Raw genomic sequence first — 22,290 nt, 5'->3', positions numbered from 1 at the left:
CTGTCAGGTGTGAATTTGTTCTCCTCCACTAGCCTCTTTGCAAATGATTCGTCGTTTGGCCCTTCCAGTGACTTACGGCACAGTTCATCCTATGGAAATAGAGTACAACCATCTCTCGCTCCAAACTTACAACCGTTTCCTTCCAGTACACAGACATCAAATCTCGACTTTCAAATGATGCACGAGGATGATGCCTTGTTCGATTCACTTCGTATTACTCCATCTATTTTAACCAAAGAAAAGAAATCTTGGAGTGATGTGGTTGGCCACAACTACACCATTCCCCTTCAGCAGCAGACAACCGAAGAACCAGTAAAGCAATCCACAGAGGTGTGTCGTTATTGGTTGAATGGGAATTGCATCTATGGAGATAAGTGTTGGTATGCTCATCATACGACTCCACAAGAAGAAACTCGCAAACAACCCTTCTTTGATGAAATTTCAACGACTTGTTGTATCTGTCAAGATGATATTCTGAAGTCGCATAAACGCTTTGGACTCATGCAAAGTACACTGTTTGGGTGGAGTCTTCCATAGATTGCAATCACTTGTTCTGTCTTGAGTGCATCCGCAATTGGAGATATTCAAATCTTGGGGATCCCAACGTGCGTCGATGTCCTCTATGTCGTGCAACATCATTTTATGTAATTCCATCGAATGAGCCAATTTTCGATCCGGAGGTGAAACAGCGGATTGTAGAAGAATATAAGAAGAATATGGCAAGTAGGTATTTGAAGGATCGTTTTATCTCCAGAGATTCCATGTAAGTACTTTAATGGAGGGAAAGGTGTTTGTCCTTTTGGTGAGTCCTGCTTCTATTCTCATGTACTGGAAAATGGTGAGTCATTCGTTCCGCGGATGGTGTTGCAGGCGGATGGTGAATTGAGAGATATTGGACATGTAGGCAGTTTAATGGGGATGTAATATAGTACCACTGTCTGGGGGATTTCTTTGTAGCTCCAGTACCGCGAGAGAAGAAGAAGAAGAAGTCAAAGAAGAAAGTGATTGTTGGAGATGATTGAGGTGTTTGTTGCCAGATTCCCTGAATTCCCGTTTTCATTTTTCCTTTATATATCGATTCTTGATATGAGTCGGGAGAGTTATCGGAATCCCATCTCTCTTTCTATAGTTTTAAATGTTGTGACAATGCATACAATTGAAATGTAGTTGCAGGATTTCACTGGAACTGATGGCGGAGTGAATCTAGATGATGTATCAATATCTTCGGAAACAGATCTTTCTGTTTGCAGACTGGGATCAAACGGAGTAAAACAACTTGTGCATATTGTGTTTGGTGAAAGTGATCTCAAAGCCCTCGAAGTGGATGTAGATCACTTTGCAGTGAGCAGTGACGGCAAATTTTTGCTCGTTTCTGTAGAAAGTACGTTGTTACTAATCAATTACGAAACTTATGAGTTTGTGGATGAAATGGCGTACCCAAATGATTGTATTATAACTCGGATTCAGTGGATAACGCCTACAACGGCTGCTCTTGTATCTACAAAGGGTTTGTTATTGTTTGATGTGGAAAATCGGACAGATATGTTTATCATTGCTTCTTTGGATCCTTCGATTAAGGCTTCGCAGGTGATTGGTGTGTATGTTGATGTGGATTCTCAGTATTACCTGCTTCAAATTGAAGATGGATCCATGGGAAAAGTTCAAATTGGTCGCTTTTATTCGCAACATCGTTTATTAGAAGGAATTGCTGGCTGTCTCTGTCGATTGGATACATGCTATGTTCGTGGATTAGTAGCAGTTCTGTTAACAAAACACAAGTCTAATGAATCTGAATATGTGTTCAAAGTGCTTCCATTAGATGATTCTATCAACATGAGATTCCGGTCAACTCCAATCCAGCTATCTGATCTTTCTCGTTCAAATAGGCCGGAATTTGTGATTCCTGATGTTCATCGTGGTTTGGCCTATGTTGTGTTTCGAAATGGTTATCTTCATATTTGGGACATATTAAACTCAAATCTGACCCATTCGACATTAATCTGTTCTAAACGCCTATTGGCTTTTGTTCCTTGTTCAGCAAATGGTTTTATTAGTATTTGGGAGGGAGAGAATTCAGTATTACGAATCACTCTGGAGGACTTGGCTTTGATATACTGTTACTATGATCCCAAAATACAGAATGAAGTGAATTCATTGCATGTCGCCATCCGTATGCATCTTCATGACACAGACAATCCTTTGTTCCAGGAGTTAATTCATTCATTGTTTCTCCACAGTAAAACACGATTGGTTCGGGCATTGACTCCATTTCTGAATATTGCTCATTTTAACGATCCTACATGTGTAGTTAAACGATTTTTGGCAGATGATGCAAATTTCACTGTGTTTGGAGGTTATTTGTACTGTGACTGGCGAAATGGAAAGGGAATCAATTGGAATGACGAAGTGATCGGGTTTTTGGGTCAATTCGATATTTCGGAACCAGATGCCGAATTGTCGCAATCGTTGCGATCTTCATTGCGAGTGGTAGATGATGTGGAAGATGTATCGAGTGATACTGAATTCTCTTTGGCTGCTTCTCTGGGACGTCAACAGAGTGTTCGATTAACTTCATTGTATGTTCCTTCTGTTCCAAATCTGGATGTACAAGAAATAATCTCAGATGGTGAGGAGGAGAACAGTCAGGTAGCAGAGAGTATCCCATCGAGTGACAATAACCGTGGGAATGAATCAATAAATCGTTCACTATCTAAAGGAAGTACTGGCAGTACGAATCAAAGGAATGAGAAGCCAGACTCAAACAGTAGAGTGGGAATATCTCACTCCAATTCATCACTTCTCTCGTCTATCACATCCTTGCTACAATCCATTCCTCCCTGTAACCAAAACCTTACTGTTCCAACACTGATTGATCTGTTAGTAGCTCTGTTTGTAGATGATAATGAGCGGATTCAAGCAATGCGTGAAATTACAACAACTTTAGGAATTCCAGAAATTGAACCTCGTTTGATAGGTATTTCTACAGAAGTAAATATGGATCCATTTGAAGCCTTAATCCTTCGTATAAAGCGTGGAGAGATCAGTATGAATTCGCCTGAGTGTCGAGAACAATTGCAGAGTATTTATCCTGATATGTATGAACGATCCAAAGCTGTTGTACAATTGCGTAAGCGAATTGCTCAATGATTTGTTTGTTTACAAACATGGAATAAGGATAAAATATCACCAATTATTGTAACGTGTAATGAGTTGAATAACGAGTTCAGAGCTGTTTCTGTATTACGACATAGACTTCGCCCATAATGACGACACTCCTGAAGTTGACGTTGAAGCAACTTTTGAGCATCAACAGCTTGCATATGACGAAGTGATTGCTCCTTGAGAGCTGTCTCTAACTCCTGCTTACGGTGAATCAGACTTGTCAACTGCCCAATCATTCTTCGCTGAAACTCCTCATCATGCAACAATCGAGTTTGAATGGCAACTTCATTTGTAATGATTGTTACTAAGTCCTGAACGCTCTTCAAACATGTCTGAATCAAATCTATTGTCATCTTACTCATAATGCCTAACTCATCAGCAACATGATTCGCTCCTACTCTCCAACACTGTATCTCCTATCATAATTAGAGCATTGGGCTGACGTGATCGCTCGGTGAGAAATGATTGTAACATACTCAATTCATCAATCAACACATCACGAGATTCAGGAATTAGCATATACCGCCAACTGGATTCTGCTGTCAGATCTGTTTCTGTTGGGTGGAAGGATTGTAGTTCTGATAAACTAGGGAATTCTGTCTCTTCCGAGTGCATTGCAACATTTGCCAAATATGCCTGAAAAGCCAAGAAATATTGCATTGCCAATTTTAGAGACTCAGATTGAATCTGTTGAAGAACCGATTGAAGGAGTGAAGGAAGCATCGATGTTGAGGTTTTCAAGCAGGCTAACATTGCTTCTTCACTCTCTGTATTCTATTTCTTACGTATATCCAACAAATCTACATCAATCTTCCATTCTGCACAGTAATCGGCAATGGCCTGCTCTTTCTTCTCAATCGATTTAGAAAGATCCTAAACATGAATCTAATTCATACATTCATACATTCATACGAGACGAAATCGATTCAATAATCCGTTCATTCTCTTTCGCTTGCTTTACCAATGATGGACTATTTCTAATAGATATAGTTCATTTGTACATCTCAAAACACACAATCTGCTTCATTCGAACTCCAGCATCAGCAAGATACACATTGTTGGCCTTAAAATCGGATATCACACTTGACCACGCATTCAATACGGGATCTGTATACTACAATAAAAATACCACTTCAAAAACAACAGAACGCAATAACGTCTTGGAAGTATCTCGCTTCTTTAGCAACGACTCAAAATAGGAATTAACCGTAAAGTAGTCACTTTCTATAGCAAATCAACAAGAATACCATTCCCAACCTTCTGGAGTAAAAGGACATGATTCGTTATTTTCATTTCCAATTCGGATGGATTCAATCACTTCCTTTTCAATTTGGGATCGACTCTTACTCCTTTTGTGTAAGACAACTTTGTTCAACAACCTACCAGTCCTCCTTGATTTGATATCGACTCTTACACCATTCTATACTATTCTATACCACAATAACCGCCTACCAATAATCGAGTCAAACTCCACATCCACATCAATATCCTTGCTCTATTAATCAAGCATCTGAGTCCAAAACAACCATTTCAAGTAGTTTGTATCAAAAAGACAATTCTTGATTAAACAAACACATGTATCATCCGTTCCATAGAATTTAAGGCCGAGCACCCGATGAACGAGAGCGGCGACGACTTCCAGAAGGACTACGACTTCCAGAAGGTGAACGACGATCACGACCACTCGAACGATGCGAACGATCATAGCTACGACTCGGACTACGGTATCTGCGATGACTATGACTGCGACTGCGGCTGCGATGTCCACGATGACCAGAACGACTACGACTGTATCGTCTGGAACGTCCATAACTACGGCTACGGCTACGACGTCTACACAATTAACAACATAACAACGAATTAACTCTCTTCTCGGAGGACGCGCTTCAGCCATCGTCACTTGGATAGTTGCGCCATGCAGGCTCTGACCATTCTCCTTAAGAGCCGCTTCAGCGTCTTCTTGCTGGAAGAAACGAACAAATCCAAAACCACGGTTTCCTCCCTCACGAGTGTTTCTGGGAATGTAAATATCGCCGATCTTTCCATAGGACTCAAACATTTTGTTCAAATCATCCTTACTATGGAATTAACACAATCGCCACAATTCTCACCTAGCATCATTTGTAAGGCCCTCAATTCGAATTGAAAAGAGTCTGTCAGCATCCTCTGGTGGACGAGTATTATCCATGTTTCTTTTTGAATGACTCTAAGAACTGAGATGGGACTTCGGATATGAAGTCTGCGTCAGCCTTTATCTTGGAGAGAAATGGTTAGGTAGAAAGAACGGGTTGTGTCTACATTCTGTTATTGTGTTACTCTGAATGCATTGTTGTAATTCACGATTTCTTCGTTGTATTCTTCTTCGTTCGTTGCATCTTCGTGGGTGAATGGATCCCTTTTGCGTTGAGGATCCAAATGATTGACGTCTTTGTTGTGCTGATTCTTGTGGTACTCGCAGCTGCCTTTGTTTGTGTCGACATTACTCTACTCAAACATTTCGTTTCTCCTATCGATGGTACTAAGCATAACTGGTTTTATTTTATTTGTTGTGTATGTCTATGAACTGAGAATAATTCCAGGTGTTGTTTTTCCTCCTTTCTCAGTTATTTATCGCTTTCTTACCAATTGATGTATTATTGAACGATTCTTCAACAGACTGCGGAGTAACTTGCTCTCTTTTTCTCTGATTTCTAGGATCTTACATCAACATGTGAAACTAGTGGTCTTCTATCTGTATGGAATGTATTATTCTATCTTGTTGCAGTGGCTTCGGCTGTGCTTCTTCCCCTCCTTTATTATGTCTATGAATCCAAGGAATCTCCTATTTTCTCTTCTTCTCTATCACGTTGGGTGGTATCCATATTATTAGTTCTTGGTGGAGCGGGAGTAACAGCCATCATTGCGTTGATTGTGCGGGTGTTGGAAGATCACTCAAAACTGAAAGTTGTGATGCTGTTGTTTGTTGTTGAATAGATTTCCGTTGTCTACTCGGTTCCGTCTGCAGTTACATTGATCTCCTGGGTTCTTTTTCTTCTCTATGCTCCCTTTGGCATGGTGAAACTCAACTACAATCTCATTGCGTATTTTTCTCTATCCATGATTCACATCCAGACACTTTGTAAAGTCTATTCGACTTCAACATGATCATGCATTTCAACAACATATCAGTGAGAATGAAACGACACGGCGTTTTATCCGTGAAGATATCACAAAATGTGAAGCGGTTAGTACTTCAATTCTCCATCTGAATATCCTCTTTCAATCCATTCAGTATCTCCTTTATTCAGATGATCGAATTCAACAATCAGATGTCAAGTTTTTGACTCGAATTCGTGTCCGTAGACAACTGGAGAAAGTCAATCAAGTTATGCAACGCGCAATGTTCTTTCAGTATTCTTTTCTGAATTCTAGTACAGCCGTTGAGAGTCAGTATGACATTCTGAAGCAGTATGAGGCTGAATCGTCACGTCGATCTGGTCAAGTGAGTTTCTGGCTCCACGGAATTGGATCAGTAGCTGTAATTCTCTTGAGGTATTCAAAGTTCTATCCATCAATCCTAGTCTGAGTCTTTCCATTTTCGTGTTGGTCCAATTGCTCACATATTCGATTCCACTTGTTCTCACAGATAAGCCGTGGCTTACAACCATGGTTGATAGTCTTCTCGTCTCCATAAACACATTTCCTACTGTCACATTGCTCTTTGTACTTCCCATGATTTGATGATTACCAGATTCTTCTTGTCGGTTTCTATCTCCAAACATCCACTCTTCTAGGACTCTACTGGGTTGGAATCAATCTCCCGTTTGTTCGTATCTTTCCGTTGCGTCACAAAGCTACTCTGTTGAATAGTATATTCATGAACGAAATGTTTGAGTAAATGGACTCTTCAATTGTAGTGCTCTTCTCCTATCCACACCTGCAGTAGCTCATTTCGTCGTAATCCTGTTCACAGAGTGTTTCGATGATACTGCTCTTCACACCGTTTTTATGCAGCTTGAAAGTGGACGGTACCTTCATTATGTTTTTGCAAATGCGATCTTTCCCTTTATCTTCATTGGAATGATCGCTATATCAATTATCGCAGTAGGTTCGTTGGCCTTGTGCAAGCGATCGAAACGGCGTGAACAGTCATCTGATGTAGTGGTTCTCGTGACAGCACGTGCCTCGAGAGATACTGAAATGAATCGCTTGGAAGTCGAATGGACCAAACTTCAACAGATTTTAACAGAATGTGAGTTGGATGATTGACTTGTTTGTGAACAGCAATACAGAACAAACAGACAATTCTATCGACTTCTCTGTATGTCGTTTTCTCAGTTCACTATCTGTATCTTTTTCCAATTCACTGATCATTTCTACAATTCACCCTAGTTCATCTCTCCCACCTTTCACTTTTTCTAACTCTTGTTGTTTCCCTTTCAATTCTTCATGCTTTCTCTCCAACTCCTTCCACTGCCTAATTTCAATATTCACTTTGATAATGCTGATCAGAAGGAAGAACTATATTGGATCCAATCCGACTCTCTTACAATCTGGAAGCAAGTAATGAAGAGAATAGGTAACGAAACAAAAAACGAAATGAAGAAGCCATCCTCATCGAAGTAGTTCTTTGCGGAAAATGATTGCCAATATTTTCTACACTTGATGCAATCTATTTTACCTACCTTCCAATAGAATTGAGTCCTTTCGCACCAAATACGACGGCTGAGTCAACCAAAAACACTGTAAGTTGAAAGAAATAGTTGTCTCTATAGGAGAACGATTGAAACATCAACTACCGGAAATACACAATGAGTACAAACCAAATGATCAAACCAACTAATACACATCGAATCCAAGGCTCAGACCAGTCAACAGTATTATAGAACTGCTTTAACGTTTGAATACTCTCAGTTTTCAAAGTAGACCATACTTCGGTCCAGTTAGCATTTACCAATTCTGAAACTAGATTCTAGACAATAATCCGAATTTAATGAATCAACATTCATGAACGAACAGAATGAGAATGACGCAACAAACACTTTCATTTTATGCAACATGCTAAATCAATTAATCTGAGTCAAATTCTTCCTCTCTAGGACTATATTAACAATAGTAACAACCACACGTACCTCTTTGTTGTTACCACCTCATTCTGTTCAAGCAATTCCTCACATGTCAAATTGGATTTCAAGAAGTATCGATTAATCACAACGATTCGACCATCCGTCAACTGCAATTGCAAAACAACATGCATAAGTCTTCCACCTTCTTCTAGTGTTCGAGTATCCACTAATACGCCATTATTATTCGACAAATGAGTTGTCATGACAATCGAATTATCCACTTTCGAAACCGTAATCTAGGAGTCAATCCCTCCTTTTACGCATGATACCCGATGTGTTCCTCCATTTACAGACTTTACGACATATTCCTCACTAAACTTGATTGCTTTTGTATCTTTGCCAAACCGAGACATGCGACATATGGTAAAACAGTCCTCTGTTTGCAAAATGTTCAGAATGTCGACTAATTTGCTTGCAGCCTGTGCAGCTAGATCGGGTACACCCTAAATCAACAAAAATTAGACAAACTTACCAAAGCACTTAAGTATGGAAGCATGGACTCAGATCTATTGCTATCCAATTTCCAAACACCAGATAAATTGATTGTCATAGAAGAGACGAAAGATACTGACAATTACTGTTTTCGTCCACATCTTAGATTCTTCTCCTATCATCATATGAACACAATGAAGAACTATTTATGGTACAATAACATCATAATATATCCAAATCCAACCCTCTTCTCCTTGTGCAGTCGTTTTGTCGAGCTGTAGAGAGGGTAGCAATCTGCTTTAAGTCCATCTATTTCGACTCAAGGAGTTCATTTTTAGAGTTTGATTTATTCTTTGCATTGATTCTAGATGGTAAAGTGTCTTAAGCCCGGAAAGGTTGTGGTCATTCTGTCTGGCAAGTATGCCGGTAAGAAGGCTGTCATTGTGAAGGTGAACGAGAATGCCAACGACAAGCATAAGTTCCCTCATGCTGTCGTTGTTGGTGTTGAACGTCCTCCTCGCAAGGTTGTTCGAGCCATGGACGAGAAGAAGATCAATAAGAAGACTCAAATGAAGGTTTTCACCAAGGTGATGAATCTCCAGCACTTCATGCCCACCAGGTTTGGAATGGATTCATGAATTTACTTTTTAGATATACTGTTGAGTATGACTTCAGTGCTCTTCCCAAGGAGGGAGTGGAGGCTGCCGAGAAAAAGGCTGCTTTGAAGACAATTGCCAAGACCTTCCAGGAGAGGTATGGTTGTGAAGGGATTGTGACATATAGTTATTTGAAGCAGAATGAAAACGAGAAGGAGAAGACTAAGGCTGGAGTTGCTTATCTCTTCAAGAAGCTCTACTTCTAAAGAGTTGTGTTCATCCTTGAGTCCTGATTGCTTGTTTGTTATGCAATAATTGCTTGTGATCTCTTGTTTTTGGGGAAATGCAGTCTTCCTCAGGTGCGAGAATTGGTGATATGAGGATTGAAGACGAGAATGGAGAGGTTCATATTGCTCCGACTCAAGTTTGTGTTTGATTACGTTATTTTATTTTAGCGTGCTAACGGATCATGGAGACCTCAGATTCGTGTCCGAAAGGGATATATTCCTCAGGAGGAGATTGGTGTGTGGAAATCGAGAGCTCAGCTTGTATGTTTGTTGCATTTGATTATTCATGAGTCAGGCTAGAGAAGCAGATGCTGCAGATCGTCTTTCGTTACAACAAGGGTAGGGATGTTGAAACCTGAGTCATTTATGCTCTAGAGGAGTTTCTCGGATTATTCCTGGTGCCATGGGAATGTCATCAAGAATGGTGAATAAGCCTCCTCGCAATGAGAAGAAGCAAGAGAAGGTAAAATATTGCAGTATTGATTAGTGAACAGAAAGAGGTAGTGAAGGAAACAAAATCTGTGCAAGAGGTTGCTGAGACTATTCCAGAGGTTGTTGCGGAAACTGTTCCAGAACCCATTCCAATTTCTGAAATGAATGCAGGTATGTATGGAAAATTGTTGTAGTAATCATTAGAGGAGTTGCAGAAAGCAGAAAGACGATTACGTAAGAAGTTGCGTCAGATCGCTCTATTAGAGGAGAAGGTACAGAAAGGAGACGTGTTAGTGTTAGTGTGTCTGTAGCAAATGAGAGGTAGAGAGGAACAAAAAGTGAAATTGCAATCAAAGGAACATGTGGAAAGTGAGTTGAATGAAGTGCTGAAGGAGAAGGAAAAACGTCAGTTATGTGTTTGTTGAAAACAAGATAGGACCGCTTTCTTGTTGGATGAGAAGGTCGTCTTTCTGCGTCAGTTCGAAGATTGTTAGACTGGTGTGACTGATCGATTCCATTTTGTCCAGGATCACTCCTTGAAAATGTAGAATCATTTCCACCTTCTGGACTCGATAACTGCTCTTTTGAAGACGTCTCTTGCACATCCCCCCCTCCACTGGGAGTAACAACAGCCATATGATCGGCTACAGCATTTACAATCCCAGAGAACCAACTTGCCACCTTTGCACAACGATTCACATATGAAGGAATCTCCTTCCCAGCAATAATCTTGCACAAGTCGTTTGAAAAATGATTACAGTTACTATACATTAATTCAATCACAAATGAAGACTGTTCCAGCATATGATAATTGTCACCACGATATGTCACTTTTAGATTACGAACAACATCCTTTACTTGAGCCGGAGACAAAAAGGTAGTTCCTATCGTTATTGTCTCTCGATACCGAACTCCTTCAACATCTTGAGGATGGGTAACAAAAACACCACCTTCATCTCCATAGGAATATTCTCTTTCTATTCATTAGTAGTTATATACACATCTTACCATCAACAACAACTCCAGAGTGTAAAATACCCAATCCAACACCTACTCATTGCAATCAAAACAATCAAATACCATATAGAAAATCGTTGCCTTCAATCAAATCATACACCTGTACATAAAATCCAATTCAAAATTGTACATTTAAGTACACAGGTCTTCCTTTAAAGGAAGAACTATGACTCATGGAAAAGCTATTATTACTGACAATAATAGACTTAGTTTCAATAATGTGTGAAGGATCTGTCATATACTTCTCGATTATTGTTTTCGGTCAAAGGATTCACAACATACTTTTTAGAGGGTAATATAAGGATCCTAATCTGCTTATTTTATACTGCATTTCTGACTGAAATCCATTCCAATAGGGACATTCCTTATTTATATCTATTTCTTGTCATTCTTTTTCGAAGTTGGGCTATTGCTATGGATAGCCAACCCAACAGGAAACGGAGTAGTCGATGGACGGAGAGGGAAGATCAGTATTTGTGTTACCTCATTCAAGACTGTAAATTGGATAATTGGAGTGAAATTGCCTCTCAAATGGAGCATAATGGGTTCCAAAAACGTCCTGCTCATCAATATCGTATTCGTTGGGAAAATTGCTTGGACCCCACTCTTATTAAAGAAGAATGGACAGAAGAAGAAAACCGAACGATTATCAATCTTCAAAAGAAGATTGGAAACAAATGGGCTGAGATAGCAAAACACTTAAAAGGAAGGTACCCATTGATTCTCAATGTGATTCTCAGGAGTATTACAGCAGTTAAGAATCATTGGTATTCAACAATACGTAAGTGCAATCGAAAGTTACTCAACTACGTTAGCGATGAGGTAGTTCGTTGTGCAAGTGATTGGAATTGTGTAAGAATTCGAAGGTTCGTTAATCCTAGGCATTGTTGTTATCAAGATTCAGTGATAGTGAGTAGAACTGTATTTTTTTAGCTCATTTATTAGGTTAATTTCCCTTTATCCAATGGATGAAGAAAAGCTCCGAATTCTTCATTCGGTTTTTCAAAGTATCTTACAAAATTCTGTAATCAGAAACCAGTTTTGTCGAAATAGCCAGAATTTGGCTGTTGTGCCTTGTAATGTATCGTTAGAACAACGTGTAGCGTTTATTAAGAAGTGCCTTTCCGTATATGAAAATGCTAAAGATCATTTTGCACCGAATGTTCCACCTACAGAAGAATCAAGTTCTTATAAATTAACTTCGGTTGTAACTGTGTTTTCAGAAGCTGATATGAGTGTCAGCGATTTACCACCACCAAATTGCGATGATGGGATCATCGCATCAGACCTTCTTCCGTATTCCTGGGAGTTCTGATCTACCAATATGTTTATTACAAACAGCCATACTATACTGCTACAAGCACAATGATTTCTCTATTACATACATATGAATCTGACCTTGATAAAACCTTCCATCCACAAACTTCTCATTCTCTGCTTTCAATGTGTCAAATGACTGTCGTACATAGTCTGCACACTCCCCTTCCGTCTCCACAATCCACATCTTTCCATCTCCATCTATCTGATTCTTCTTCCATTCTCCATCATATACAGTCTGTTTTTCCTTATTTACCAGTTTTCCTACTCCATCCTTCATACCTTTAAAAAACTCTCCTTCATATAACAAACTCTGTTCTTCCCGTTCAGTTCCTTGCAAAGTCATCGGAAAATGGGCATTGTAGCAAAATTGTTTTCCTTTCCCTTGAGGATATCCAGCCACAAATGATCCTTCATACACTTTTACTCCATTCATACAATATAGTTGACCATCTCCATCTGGTTTCCATTGACTTAATTCACCTTTGTAAGTCTTGATATTATTAAAGAAGATAGTTCCTGTAGCTCGTCCTGAGGCAACATCATGAATCTCACCGCGGAATACAACTGACATTGTCAAAGCATTCGTTATTACTGCTTCTCCTGTAATAACTCCATTATGAAATTGGCCGGAAATGAGGCAATTTGGGAGAGATGGAATGTGATAGAGAGTTCCTCGGCCATTCCATTCGCCAATGTACTGAAGATCACCTTGAGATGTCAATACAGTACCTTGAACTCTCTCACCTGTCTCTGAGAGTTCACCTATAAACCATTCATCGTGATCATATTGGCAAGTGGCCCAACAACGACCTCGTAACCGAGAGATTAACCAATTCTCATCATACAACGCTCCAGTAATGTCTCTTTTCGAGACTGTTTGAAAGAGTGAACGAGGACCATTACTAGTATCTGGTCCTGCTGGTACTTCTCCAGATGAATTCAGATCGATATCTGCTATCACACAATCATCTTCCGAAATAACATGATTCATCATTAATACAGGATAGCAACCATCCTCCCTCATAATTCGATCACTACTCTCGTCGTAATAGAAACAGTCACATCGATGACTCTCAATATGATGTACTTTGATCTGAATTAGCTGTTTCTGATCCTTCTTCTGAGAATTAACTGCAACAATGATTTGAGACTTCTTATCATAATCAAATTCAATGCGTCCAATCATTGTGTAGGAGTTGTCTTGAAAACAGAGAAACTTGAGACGAAGCAAATTCTTTCCTGTCCAGACTGGAACAAATACAAAAGTACTAATCAATGGATCCTTTGTTGACAACACTTCAATTCGTTTATCGGACCCTACATCAAGCCACAGGGATATGTGCGAGTGATCAAATGGTTGGTCTGGCGAGTCCATATGGAAAGAACCATAATGAACAATTCCATGTGATCGATGAATTCGAAAAGTAGCCGAAGGAACTATCTCAGTAATATGATGATCGGATCTCCAGAGTTCGAATTCTGAGACAGAAATAACAGATACATCAGAAATAGCATCTATAGGAGGAAGACGACCTAAATCATCATTCGAGACAATCTTTAGTTGAATATGGGAAGTATCATCAGCATGATTGGAGAGATATGATGTTATCCACTGTGACAAAGCATCTCCTCGGTCATTTCCAGTCGGTTCCAGTTGAGTTTCCTTTACCAAAACAAACTGAGAACCATCAGAATCACCATCTCCTTTCTTTTCATATGCATACAGTAAGACATTCAATCCCTCATACACCACAAATATTGATGTCTCCATGTACAAAATGAATAACAAATAACAAATTTTGCATATGCGAAACCAGTGTTGTTTTCCACTCTTTTTGTTTGAAAACAGTCTTCACGATGGTATATGTCTAATTTGTTTCTTTCATCCATTGTAGGAGATAAACGAGAAGAAATACCCACAAATGTGGCTATTTCAACGAAAACACATTTCGGATCCCATCTTGTAGTGCTGAAGTAGAATAAGTCATGAATAGGAAGGATTATATCATTAAGCACGCATATGTGGAGTTCATTTGTCCCACTGGAGAAGTTCAAATTGGGATTAACCCTCGATTCAACGAACAGGATGAAGACGAGTTTCGACTTCAAGATGTGGAATTCGTTCCTAACGGTCATTTGTAGAAATGTATTTATAGTCGTGGCCAACCATCGCAGACAAAGGTTTCCCGTAGATTTCTTGCCTATTGCTTCTATGGAACTGCTGTGTTGAACATTCTGGTTCTTATCGGATTAGTTATTCAGACGTGTTATTTGTTCTTTCTCTTCATCTCTAGAATCTATAGCTCTGTTATGTCACAATACCGTTGTTCAGTCTCTCTTATCATCGCCTTTGTTTCTACGATTCTCACAATATACGGTGCAATCGCCATGAAATCGCAATCACTACGTAATCTCACAGTGTATGGTTCTTCGGTTCTCTTGAATTCTAGGTACACGGTATTGAACCTGGGTTGCTCTATTATTCTGTTCCCTCTCTCTCCTACATCGTTTTATTTTGCTCATTTTGTTCTCGAACTCATATTAGTTTATATTGCCTCTCAACTGAAGTATCGATTGGTGTGACAGTGATTTGTGAGTAATTTGTAGGATGATCTGTGGTTTGTCCCATCCTTGAATGACATCACAAACCAACTTATGTTTTAGCTTGTACTATAGTTCCACTTGTTTTCTTATGAATCTATTTTATTTTACAGGTCTTTTTTAACTATCCCATTTTTACGGAATTCGGTTCGATTTTTGGATAGAATACGTTCTTGATAAATAATGAAGAGGAAAGAGAAATCACTGTTCTCCAGGTCGGTGAGCCTTGGAGTAATAAGTTGTAACACCCTTCTCTTCTTCCTGGTTTACTTGGTAAGAATTGCGAACTCACCATCATTTATAGGCCTTAATGTATATTAATACTCTCTACAGGGTGAAGGTTGGTCCGATGATTGAAGATGACAATGGATTGAAGGTTTTGCAAGATAAGGTCCGTGGAACAGGTCCATGGAAGTTTTTTGGTGGATTTATGTTGTATGGGGATAAGGTTTCTTTTTATCTAGGTTTGATAAGAGTGTTCAAACTCAGCACCTTCGTGGTCAGTCGTCACGCGTGCTTCTCACTCTATGTTCCACTTTTTTGGTTCATGTTATTTCGATTCCTTTTTCTGATGTGTAGAAACGGACACCATACCTTGAATACTTTTTCAAAACATACTCTCTTTTTCAACGTCTCTTTGATGTGCGAGTACTTGTATTCAGTGACTGCGAAGTTATTCAACAACTTGGCCAAGAATACAACATCACCATTATTCCCAATGTCCCGTCTATAATTACTCCTTTCCTTATTTCTAGATTAAATGAATTCTCAAAACCTATCTTCCCTGAGATGATGCGCCGTGTTGAGAAAGAAGTGGATTCTGTTTTTTATGGCTATGTTAATGGAGATATCATTTTGTCATCGAATGTTGTAACCATCTTACGTGAGCTTTCGACGAATCTGCGATCTAGCTTTATTATCAATTCAGGAGTAGGAAAATATTGAGAAGGTGATTAGCAGGTTATGTTAGCAGGTCGTGTAAAGGAAGTGGAACATGCCAATCTCACATTCACTTCCCTGGATGCTTTTTTATCTTCATTTAATCGTTCTTATGCCGAAGGATTGATGCGAAATCCATTATCAGCTGTATTTTTATCATTCCATTTTCATCTAGGACTACTTTATTTATTCTGGTCGTATGATGTCGAAAAAGGATATGGACTACGAACCAGTGGTGCTAGGGCGATTCTATATTGATAATTGGATCATGGGATCTATTGCCTTGAACAATGGCTATCTCATTGATACAACGGAAGTGAGTAGGAGTGAAATTTAGGGCTGAGAGGTAGTTGAAGGAATTCATTTAGGTACTGACACGTATTGGAAGAAATCGATTAAACAATTACAGAATCCCCGCGATTTTCTCTACAACAAACTCATTGTAAGGCGGGAGTATCCCTGGAGTAGTCTTATGGAGGCCAACTATTCAGCTAGATGGCATGGAAACTATTTGTATTTGGAGAAGAACTTTTAATGTACTATAGAAGTATGTTTGTTGAACTCAACATTGGAAATTCGGAAGCATGCATTCTCCTTATCGATTTGCAACTTCTCTTCTTCGGTCAGGTCATCCTCGACTTGGAAGAATTCTCGCAGTTCATTTACATTCTTTCCATTAATCATACTTGCTGTATAAGCTGCACTAGTCATAACTCCGGTTATTCACATCTACCATAAAGACACGAGAGATTCGTTCTGGAGAATTTGAGCAGTATATAAAAGATCAAAAGTCTCATCTCGATTCAAATTCACCATCAAGTCACTATCAAACCCATCCTCGATGTTGTTTCGGAAATTCTGATAGTCTGTCAGTGGCTTTGGGATTTTTGCCATTGGCTTATTTAAATGATAGTCCACTAGAGTTCACTTCCATCCAATACTCCTACAAAACTGCTTTGCAATCACTAGTGCATTATATGGAATTGTTGTTTGAATCTCTGTTGCTTCCGGATCTTCTTTCAGCACTGTCTGCAAATACTTCGATGTGTTCGCTACCTCCACTGAAAACTCCACATTCTTTCCCTCCTTGGAGATTACTTGGACAACTGAACTCATCCCAAACTACCAAGTGTTAAGATACTGTGCTCGGGGTTTTCTTTCTATTCTTATCAAACGCTTGATAATTCATTTTCGGAAATGAATTCATCTGTGGAAAGTATACCAGAGGCCAAACCCAGGCAAGTTTCGAATCACGTCGGAACCATCCTAGAGGGCAATCGTGTACTATACTCTGTTTTTGTGATTCCGGATGATGTAAGTGTATGAAAATCCGATCTACATCATTTATAGCAATTAGAAGTCACCCCAGAGGAACAGGAAGAGGATGAGTCCGATTCTTGTGTACACACCCCGTACTTAATTTAATGAAAGGTAACACATAGAAAGGAGGATACTCCGATGTCAAGTGATACTATTCCAACCGAAGATGAAAAACGACCTGCTAAACTCAATGATGAAAAGAAGGATGACCTCTTGGTGATCATTTGGTTTGTATTCTTAGTTTCAGAGTCGAATTGAAAAAGTGTACAATGATGAACTGGAGCGTATAAAATCGAATACAAATGAATGTAAGTCCCTATTGTAATATTGATTTGGAAGTTGGTAAAGTTGACTTTTCAAATGATGATTGGATTCGCGAAAGCAATGACTATATTTGCTTTCGACTTCTCATCGAATGTTTCTCCCTTCCGTCTATCTTGTTTTCTTTTTTGCATGATTGCGTAATGAAATATCTATATCCCACTCAGTCAGTCCGATTGTTACAAGCGGATGATTTTAAACGGTTCCCCTCAAGTTCTCATTTCATTTCATAGTTTCTACATTTCAATGATTCGTAACCAATCAGCTGCTGAAGCTTCCTTCTTCCTTGTTTTATTGTCATCTCTTTATCACATCTAGCTTTCATACCCATTTTGTTTCATTCCCTCTTGTTCTCTTGTTACTCTTGTTCATAGTTGGAGTATTGATAGACTGATCATGCAGACATTATCGATACCACACCAGTTCTGAAAAATGCCTTGCGAGATCCCGAAGAATTTGAAGCTTATGTCAATACAGTTATTGCCACCATTCTCTTTCGAGTGAGTAAGGATGATCTTGTTCAGTTTAGGTAAATCAGTCTGACTCTCGTCGTCTCTCTCTTTATGAATACCAGCACAGTAATTTCTATCTAATTATAAAACGAATGTCGAATATCAATCGGGAAGAGGATGTAGTGCCATTGTTACAGTTTGATTGTAGCTTCCATTAGCGTTTGGTTTGAATGCATTCCATGTTGTTTGGAATCAATTCAGAGAGTTGGATTTGGATCAAGATTCCCTCCTTTCCAAAGATGATTTACGCAGGTATGGAGAGATGTGTCTAAAGTACTTCTGTTGGCTTGTATTCACAATAGTGAATTAACACTGGATCGAATTATTATGGGTGCAGGACGAAAAAAGTTCTGCATGACCAGTGGTTATATTAATTATCAAGACTTCGTCTGTGGTGACTGGAAGTGTGTCTTAATAGCTAGTTTTGCTGATTGCGGACGAAAACAAACGATCTCCAACATCAATTCGATATTGGTTCCGAATCCTAGATTTGCAGGAATCAGGTCGAATTGATGACAGCTGTATTCGTATGTTTTACGAAAGTCAAGTTGGTTCCAGTTTCAGTGTTCATTGATAGAAAGAACGACTTCAGGAATTTGGCATTCAATCGCTTCCATGGAATGTATATCTAATGAATATGTACCGATTTAAGTTTATTTCAACCATAGAAAGGACTTATTGTATACACAGAAGCATGTATTGACATTGCACGATTTCATGCCACATTCATTTGAATACCAGGTTCCAATTGTTAATCGTATTGTGGCTATTGATATGATGGTAAATACATTGAAATTTCTCCAGTTTGAACATCGTGCTCATTCTTTGTGTAATTCGTTTGATATTAAGAATCGATACATGTGGTAGAAATCAAGGGGTTATTTGTAATTGTAGTGATTGGGCCTATTATGTACTCACACATTCCATTCAGATTGCCGACACTCCAGAACCAAGTGTTTTAGAAATAGAGACATGTCGAAATCCAGAAGATTCAACAAAAGCTTCTGAAGACTTAGATAAAATGTTCAATTATAGCTTTGATGAAGTAGCAAATCAGTTGTGTGTTTGTTGCAAACATATCATTCATTTTCAAGTTCAGGGTCCGATGATGAAGCGATGTGTGGAATAGGAGCTTGTGTGAAGGGAGATTGAATAGACTTCAGAGCCTGTTCTGCACTGAGTTCGTCTTGCGAAGCTCGTCGCTCTTTCGATCGAGAGACTTTGGATGAGTGAGAATCCGATGAGTGGACAGAAGAAATGCTGAAGGAGGGCTTACGATACACAGGAGCTTCCTCTTTCTCTCGAAGAGATTCTACAAGACGGGAGTTGAAGAGAGAAGCATTTGAATGATGAGCTTCTCCTATTGACGCATCTTCAGATGTGTCTGTAGGAGAATCCACCGAGACTTCATCCTGAGGCTTTCCCTCGAATGATTCTGGTTTCATTGGAGTCTCTGAATTGGCTTCAGAAGTATTTGATGATTCATTCAGATAAGCTTTCAACTCTGCAGGGAGGAACGTGCTTATATTGGCTCCCTTGTTAAATTTCTACTCTCAATCCATTCAATCACTCATTACTTGTGCCATAAACACACCCACGATGTAAACCTTCTCAGTTATCTTCGGTTCTGTTCCTTGTACCAATTTTAATCTTTGTCTCATTCTCTCAATGGTCCTACATCTGCTTTGTCACATTCATATTGTGGGCCACCTCATTTACTGCATTCTTCAGTCTCTGCTGGGTCATTTCACCATGTCGTGTTTCCTTCTTCCACTGCTCATGCAACTCCTTCTTCTTCTTCTCCGACAACTGCCACATATTCGGCGTCGATGAACTGACTGGCAGTAAACTGCGTAGTGGCAACGGCAGGTGACGAGGGAGTGTAACTCCCTGCTGATATCGCTGAAGAAGGAATGCAACGACAGCAAACTGTTTTGGAGTCAAAACAGGAGAATCACTTACCAACTCCAGACTAGAAATAAGAAGGATTTATCAGAACTACGTGGATGTCATAATTCCCGCGGGAATACCTGCTTGTTCAAAGAGAGTTCGAACATTAGACACAGGAGCCGTTTCACCTTCTGCAACTCGTGGGAACACCTCGGTTGTGAGTTTTTGGAGAGCCAAATCAGAGAGTTTCCATGTGATTCGCCCTTCAGTTGAATTCCTTCGAGCTCGAGGAGCCTTAGCAGACGGTGCTTCCTTCTGAGAAGGTAGCTCAACAGAGGGTTGCTGTTTGAATGAAGGTCGATATCTCTTGAAAGCATGTTGACCAACAATAGGAGCCTCTGGATTAGAATCAGATGAATCAGAATATCCACTGTAACTGTAATCAGAATAATCAGAATAATCACTATAGCTGTAATCACTGTATGAACTTGAGTCACTTGAACTACTCACTGAATTCTCAGCTACAGAGAGAGAATAACCGCGGATATCTGTCATTACTTGAAGAATGGGAGTAGGAAGTGTTTCTGGTAATGGATATCCCTGTTCTACTCGCTATGAATGATATGATCAATTTATGGCCTACTTTGGTCAAAACATAAATCGCTGTGAAATCTGCCAAATCGATATCAGCATAATTTACAGGCAATAATCCCATTCTAAAAAATCATTCTGAACATTTTCACCTACATCTCATGAATGGAGGCATCATCCAATCCTTGGTCCCAACACCAGCCAGTCACAGCATCACTCACTGAATCTTCATCTTGATGTGTTAATACCATAAACACACTTCTGGCAGTCTCTTTATCCTCTTCTGTTGGCTCCCAGATTCCTCGTTGAGCAGGTTGGGCCTTTGCTGCTCTGTGTGCCGCTTGACGGGCTTCACGTCTTGCTCTCCTTGTGGCTTCGCCCTTCTTTCGTCGTGCTACCTCTTCAGCTGTCTCCTCAGGTGTCAGTTCCTCTTGTTTAACCTCTTCGGTTGTCTCACCATTCTCAGTTGCTGTTTGAGGAATCGATGCTTCGGCATCCACTGCTTCAGTACCAGGAATCTCCTCATTTCCTGGCATTTCCTCACCATTCAATGTCTCTTCACCATTAGTATACAATTCATCATTCTCATCCATGGCAAAGGGATTGGATTTAAGAGGACTTCGTTCAAATGGATTCTTGTGCACAGAAGCTTTCGGTTTCATCTCTTCCAACTGTTTCACACGTTTTTTTAATTCAGTTACTTCTTCTTTGAGTTGATCTCGTTCCTGTTTCACCTCTGTTAATTCTGTTTGGAGCTTCTCCACTTGGCTCTTATACTCTTGAACTTGCGATTCCAGATCAATCGAAACTGGTTGGACGACTTCAATAGTATCTCCATACCCAATCCCCAGATCAGCAATCTTTGTTCCAACATCAATTTTGTGGCCCTGGAAATGCAATTCAGCCTTTGCTATATCAATTGGAGGATCAAGAGTTTGATTCTTCTATGGCTCATGATTCCAACAAAATTATACATCTAAAAGTGTTTGCAGAATATGATCAGCAGTTAAACCACTATCTACTTCAATCTCTGTAGAAACCTCCAAATACTTCACATTCAATAGAATATTTGGATTGTCATATAACAAAACCAAATGACAATGATAAGTCAAGTTGTATTCACTTAGCATCTTCGCATCCTCAAGTATCTCATCCCCAAATTGAAGATTCATATACGATACATCGAGAGAAAAGTATTCCTACAGGTGAATCGTTGAACGTCTTCGTACTGCAATTCCCTCCTTATTATCCTTCACCGTATGGTCTGGATAGATGAAACATGGATACTCCTCTCCGTAATAGTTAATAATCACTTCCATTGATAGGATTATCCAAAGAAGTGAAAAACGGTTTCTTTACATTATCTTTAATCGAGATATTCATTATGTATGTATGAATTTGACCTCTTCAAGAAGCTAATGCCAAAAGAGATCTAAGATTCTTCACAGGATTAGGTTGGTATTTGAAAACAGGATTTTCGATTATTGCTAATGAAGAAATGGCTTGAAGAATCGATTGAGTCTTTTTCTCTCGATTATGTCTTGATCCTTACTCATCTGAGGCAAACAGCTTTAAGTTATTATCTTTATCGTTTCTGTAGATGAGAGATTTGTTCCCTTAGCTATTAAGTTTGTTGACTACATGTTTCCTCACAAACACGTTACAAAGCAAAATCAATACAGTCTTAAGGTTCAATACGTCCACGCACACGTCCAGTACGACGAGCAGCAATGAGACCAACCTTCTGACCAGGTGAAGTGCCTCT

The 22,290-nt window shown here is 39.4% G+C and overlaps 15 protein-coding genes across 15 annotated transcripts; 8 read left to right on the top strand and 7 right to left on the bottom strand.

The window, feature by feature from the left end:
• Positions 1–174: 174 nt before the first annotated feature.
• On the top strand, positions 175–1,022 carry JH06_2081 (zinc finger family protein; the record flags this gene model as incomplete). Its single annotated transcript, XM_014671925.1, has 4 exons — positions 175–508; positions 538–723; positions 755–900; positions 930–1,022. 4 exons carry the CDS (start codon positions 175–177, stop codon positions 1,020–1,022), a joined length of 759 nt encoding a protein of 252 aa, XP_014527411.1.
• Positions 1,023–1,086: 64 nt separating this feature from the next.
• On the top strand, positions 1,087–3,147 carry JH06_2080 (clathrin heavy chain; the record flags this gene model as incomplete). The annotated part of the gene is made up of 2 exons (XM_014671924.1): positions 1,087–1,137; positions 1,168–3,147. The coding sequence occupies 2 exons, from the start codon at positions 1,087–1,089 to the stop codon at positions 3,145–3,147; spliced, it is 2,031 nt and encodes a 676-aa protein (XP_014527410.1).
• A 36-nt stretch (positions 3,148–3,183) lies between these two features.
• JH06_2079 (hypothetical protein) lies at positions 3,184–4,189 on the bottom strand (the record flags this gene model as incomplete). Its single annotated transcript, XM_014671923.1, has 6 exons — positions 3,184–3,235; positions 3,274–3,529; positions 3,561–3,936; positions 3,967–4,035; positions 4,067–4,133; positions 4,164–4,189. 6 exons carry the CDS (start codon positions 4,187–4,189, stop codon positions 3,184–3,186), a joined length of 846 nt encoding a protein of 281 aa, XP_014527409.1.
• Positions 4,190–4,660: 471 nt separating this feature from the next.
• Positions 4,661–5,350, bottom strand: JH06_2078 (serine arginine-rich splicing factor 2; the record flags this gene model as incomplete). The annotated part of the gene is made up of 2 exons (XM_014671922.1): positions 4,661–5,240; positions 5,274–5,350. 2 exons carry the CDS (start codon positions 5,348–5,350, stop codon positions 4,661–4,663), a joined length of 657 nt encoding a protein of 218 aa, XP_014527408.1.
• Positions 5,351–5,577: 227 nt separating this feature from the next.
• Positions 5,578–7,410, top strand: JH06_2077 (LMBR1-like membrane protein; the record flags this gene model as incomplete). Its single annotated transcript, XM_014671921.1, has 9 exons — positions 5,578–5,712; positions 5,742–5,825; positions 5,857–6,105; positions 6,136–6,242; positions 6,274–6,543; positions 6,574–6,693; positions 6,723–6,864; positions 6,893–7,029; positions 7,059–7,410. The coding sequence occupies 9 exons, from the start codon at positions 5,578–5,580 to the stop codon at positions 7,408–7,410; spliced, it is 1,596 nt and encodes a 531-aa protein (XP_014527407.1).
• Positions 7,411–8,242: 832 nt separating this feature from the next.
• JH06_2076 (hypothetical protein) lies at positions 8,243–8,817 on the bottom strand (the record flags this gene model as incomplete). The annotated part of the gene is made up of 3 exons (XM_014671920.1): positions 8,243–8,503; positions 8,537–8,710; positions 8,740–8,817. 3 exons carry the CDS (start codon positions 8,815–8,817, stop codon positions 8,243–8,245), a joined length of 513 nt encoding a protein of 170 aa, XP_014527406.1.
• Positions 8,818–9,067: 250 nt separating this feature from the next.
• On the top strand, positions 9,068–9,561 carry JH06_2075 (large subunit ribosomal protein L27e; the record flags this gene model as incomplete). Its single annotated transcript, XM_014671919.1, has 3 exons — positions 9,068–9,318; positions 9,351–9,452; positions 9,483–9,561. The coding sequence occupies 3 exons, from the start codon at positions 9,068–9,070 to the stop codon at positions 9,559–9,561; spliced, it is 432 nt and encodes a 143-aa protein (XP_014527405.1).
• A 77-nt stretch (positions 9,562–9,638) lies between these two features.
• On the top strand, positions 9,639–10,439 carry JH06_2074 (hypothetical protein; the record flags this gene model as incomplete). Its single annotated transcript, XM_014671918.1, is given in 6 exon segments — positions 9,639–9,719; positions 9,751–9,872; positions 9,958–10,045; positions 10,077–10,185; positions 10,219–10,313; positions 10,326–10,439. The coding sequence occupies 6 exon segments, from the start codon at positions 9,639–9,641 to the stop codon at positions 10,437–10,439; spliced, it is 609 nt and encodes a 202-aa protein (XP_014527404.1).
• Positions 10,440–10,709: 270 nt separating this feature from the next.
• JH06_2073 (hypothetical protein) lies at positions 10,710–11,163 on the bottom strand (the record flags this gene model as incomplete). Its single annotated transcript, XM_014671917.1, has 4 exons — positions 10,710–10,728; positions 10,784–10,991; positions 11,023–11,064; positions 11,130–11,163. The coding sequence occupies 4 exons, from the start codon at positions 11,161–11,163 to the stop codon at positions 10,710–10,712; spliced, it is 303 nt and encodes a 100-aa protein (XP_014527403.1).
• A 1,222-nt stretch (positions 11,164–12,385) lies between these two features.
• On the bottom strand, positions 12,386–14,122 carry JH06_2072 (hypothetical protein; the record flags this gene model as incomplete). Its single annotated transcript, XM_014671916.1, has 1 exon — positions 12,386–14,122. One exon carries the CDS (start codon positions 14,120–14,122, stop codon positions 12,386–12,388), a length of 1,737 nt encoding a protein of 578 aa, XP_014527402.1.
• A 215-nt stretch (positions 14,123–14,337) lies between these two features.
• On the top strand, positions 14,338–15,015 carry JH06_2071 (hypothetical protein; the record flags this gene model as incomplete). Its single annotated transcript, XM_014671915.1, is given in 5 exon segments — positions 14,338–14,489; positions 14,508–14,615; positions 14,646–14,771; positions 14,802–14,928; positions 14,959–15,015. The coding sequence occupies 5 exon segments, from the start codon at positions 14,338–14,340 to the stop codon at positions 15,013–15,015; spliced, it is 570 nt and encodes a 189-aa protein (XP_014527401.1).
• A 247-nt stretch (positions 15,016–15,262) lies between these two features.
• JH06_2070 (glycosyl transferase) lies at positions 15,263–16,426 on the top strand (the record flags this gene model as incomplete). Its single annotated transcript, XM_014671914.1, has 7 exons — positions 15,263–15,387; positions 15,417–15,501; positions 15,532–15,677; positions 15,708–15,882; positions 15,913–16,038; positions 16,067–16,207; positions 16,238–16,426. The coding sequence occupies 7 exons, from the start codon at positions 15,263–15,265 to the stop codon at positions 16,424–16,426; spliced, it is 987 nt and encodes a 328-aa protein (XP_014527400.1).
• JH06_2069 (putative S-phase kinase-associated protein 1) lies at positions 16,423–17,007 on the bottom strand (the record flags this gene model as incomplete). Its single annotated transcript, XM_014671913.1, has 3 exons — positions 16,423–16,594; positions 16,625–16,808; positions 16,839–17,007. 3 exons carry the CDS (start codon positions 17,005–17,007, stop codon positions 16,423–16,425), a joined length of 525 nt encoding a protein of 174 aa, XP_014527399.1.
• Positions 17,008–17,088: 81 nt separating this feature from the next.
• JH06_2068 (serine threonine-protein phosphatase) lies at positions 17,089–18,911 on the top strand (the record flags this gene model as incomplete). The annotated part of the gene is made up of 14 exons (XM_014671912.1): positions 17,089–17,211; positions 17,242–17,303; positions 17,334–17,427; positions 17,459–17,519; positions 17,551–17,734; positions 17,766–17,820; positions 17,851–17,905; positions 17,935–18,032; positions 18,062–18,163; positions 18,193–18,317; positions 18,347–18,438; positions 18,467–18,591; positions 18,622–18,683; positions 18,713–18,911. 14 exons carry the CDS (start codon positions 17,089–17,091, stop codon positions 18,909–18,911), a joined length of 1,437 nt encoding a protein of 478 aa, XP_014527398.1.
• Positions 18,912–19,123: 212 nt separating this feature from the next.
• Positions 19,124–21,844, bottom strand: JH06_2067 (hypothetical protein; the record flags this gene model as incomplete). Its single annotated transcript, XM_014671911.1, is given in 8 exon segments — positions 19,124–19,591; positions 19,622–19,706; positions 19,723–20,016; positions 20,047–20,546; positions 20,578–20,650; positions 20,682–21,469; positions 21,500–21,724; positions 21,755–21,844. The coding sequence occupies 8 exon segments, from the start codon at positions 21,842–21,844 to the stop codon at positions 19,124–19,126; spliced, it is 2,523 nt and encodes an 840-aa protein (XP_014527397.1).
• Positions 21,845–22,290: the final 446 nt, after the last annotated feature.

The sequence above is a fragment of the Blastocystis sp. subtype 4 genome (assembly GCF_000743755.1).
Source record: "Blastocystis sp. subtype 4 strain WR1 chromosome Unknown seqid_0125, whole genome shotgun sequence".
NCBI classification, from domain to species: domain Eukaryota; class Bigyra; order Opalinata; family Blastocystidae; genus Blastocystis; species Blastocystis sp. subtype 4.
This window is presented reverse-complemented; position numbering and strand designations above follow the sequence as displayed.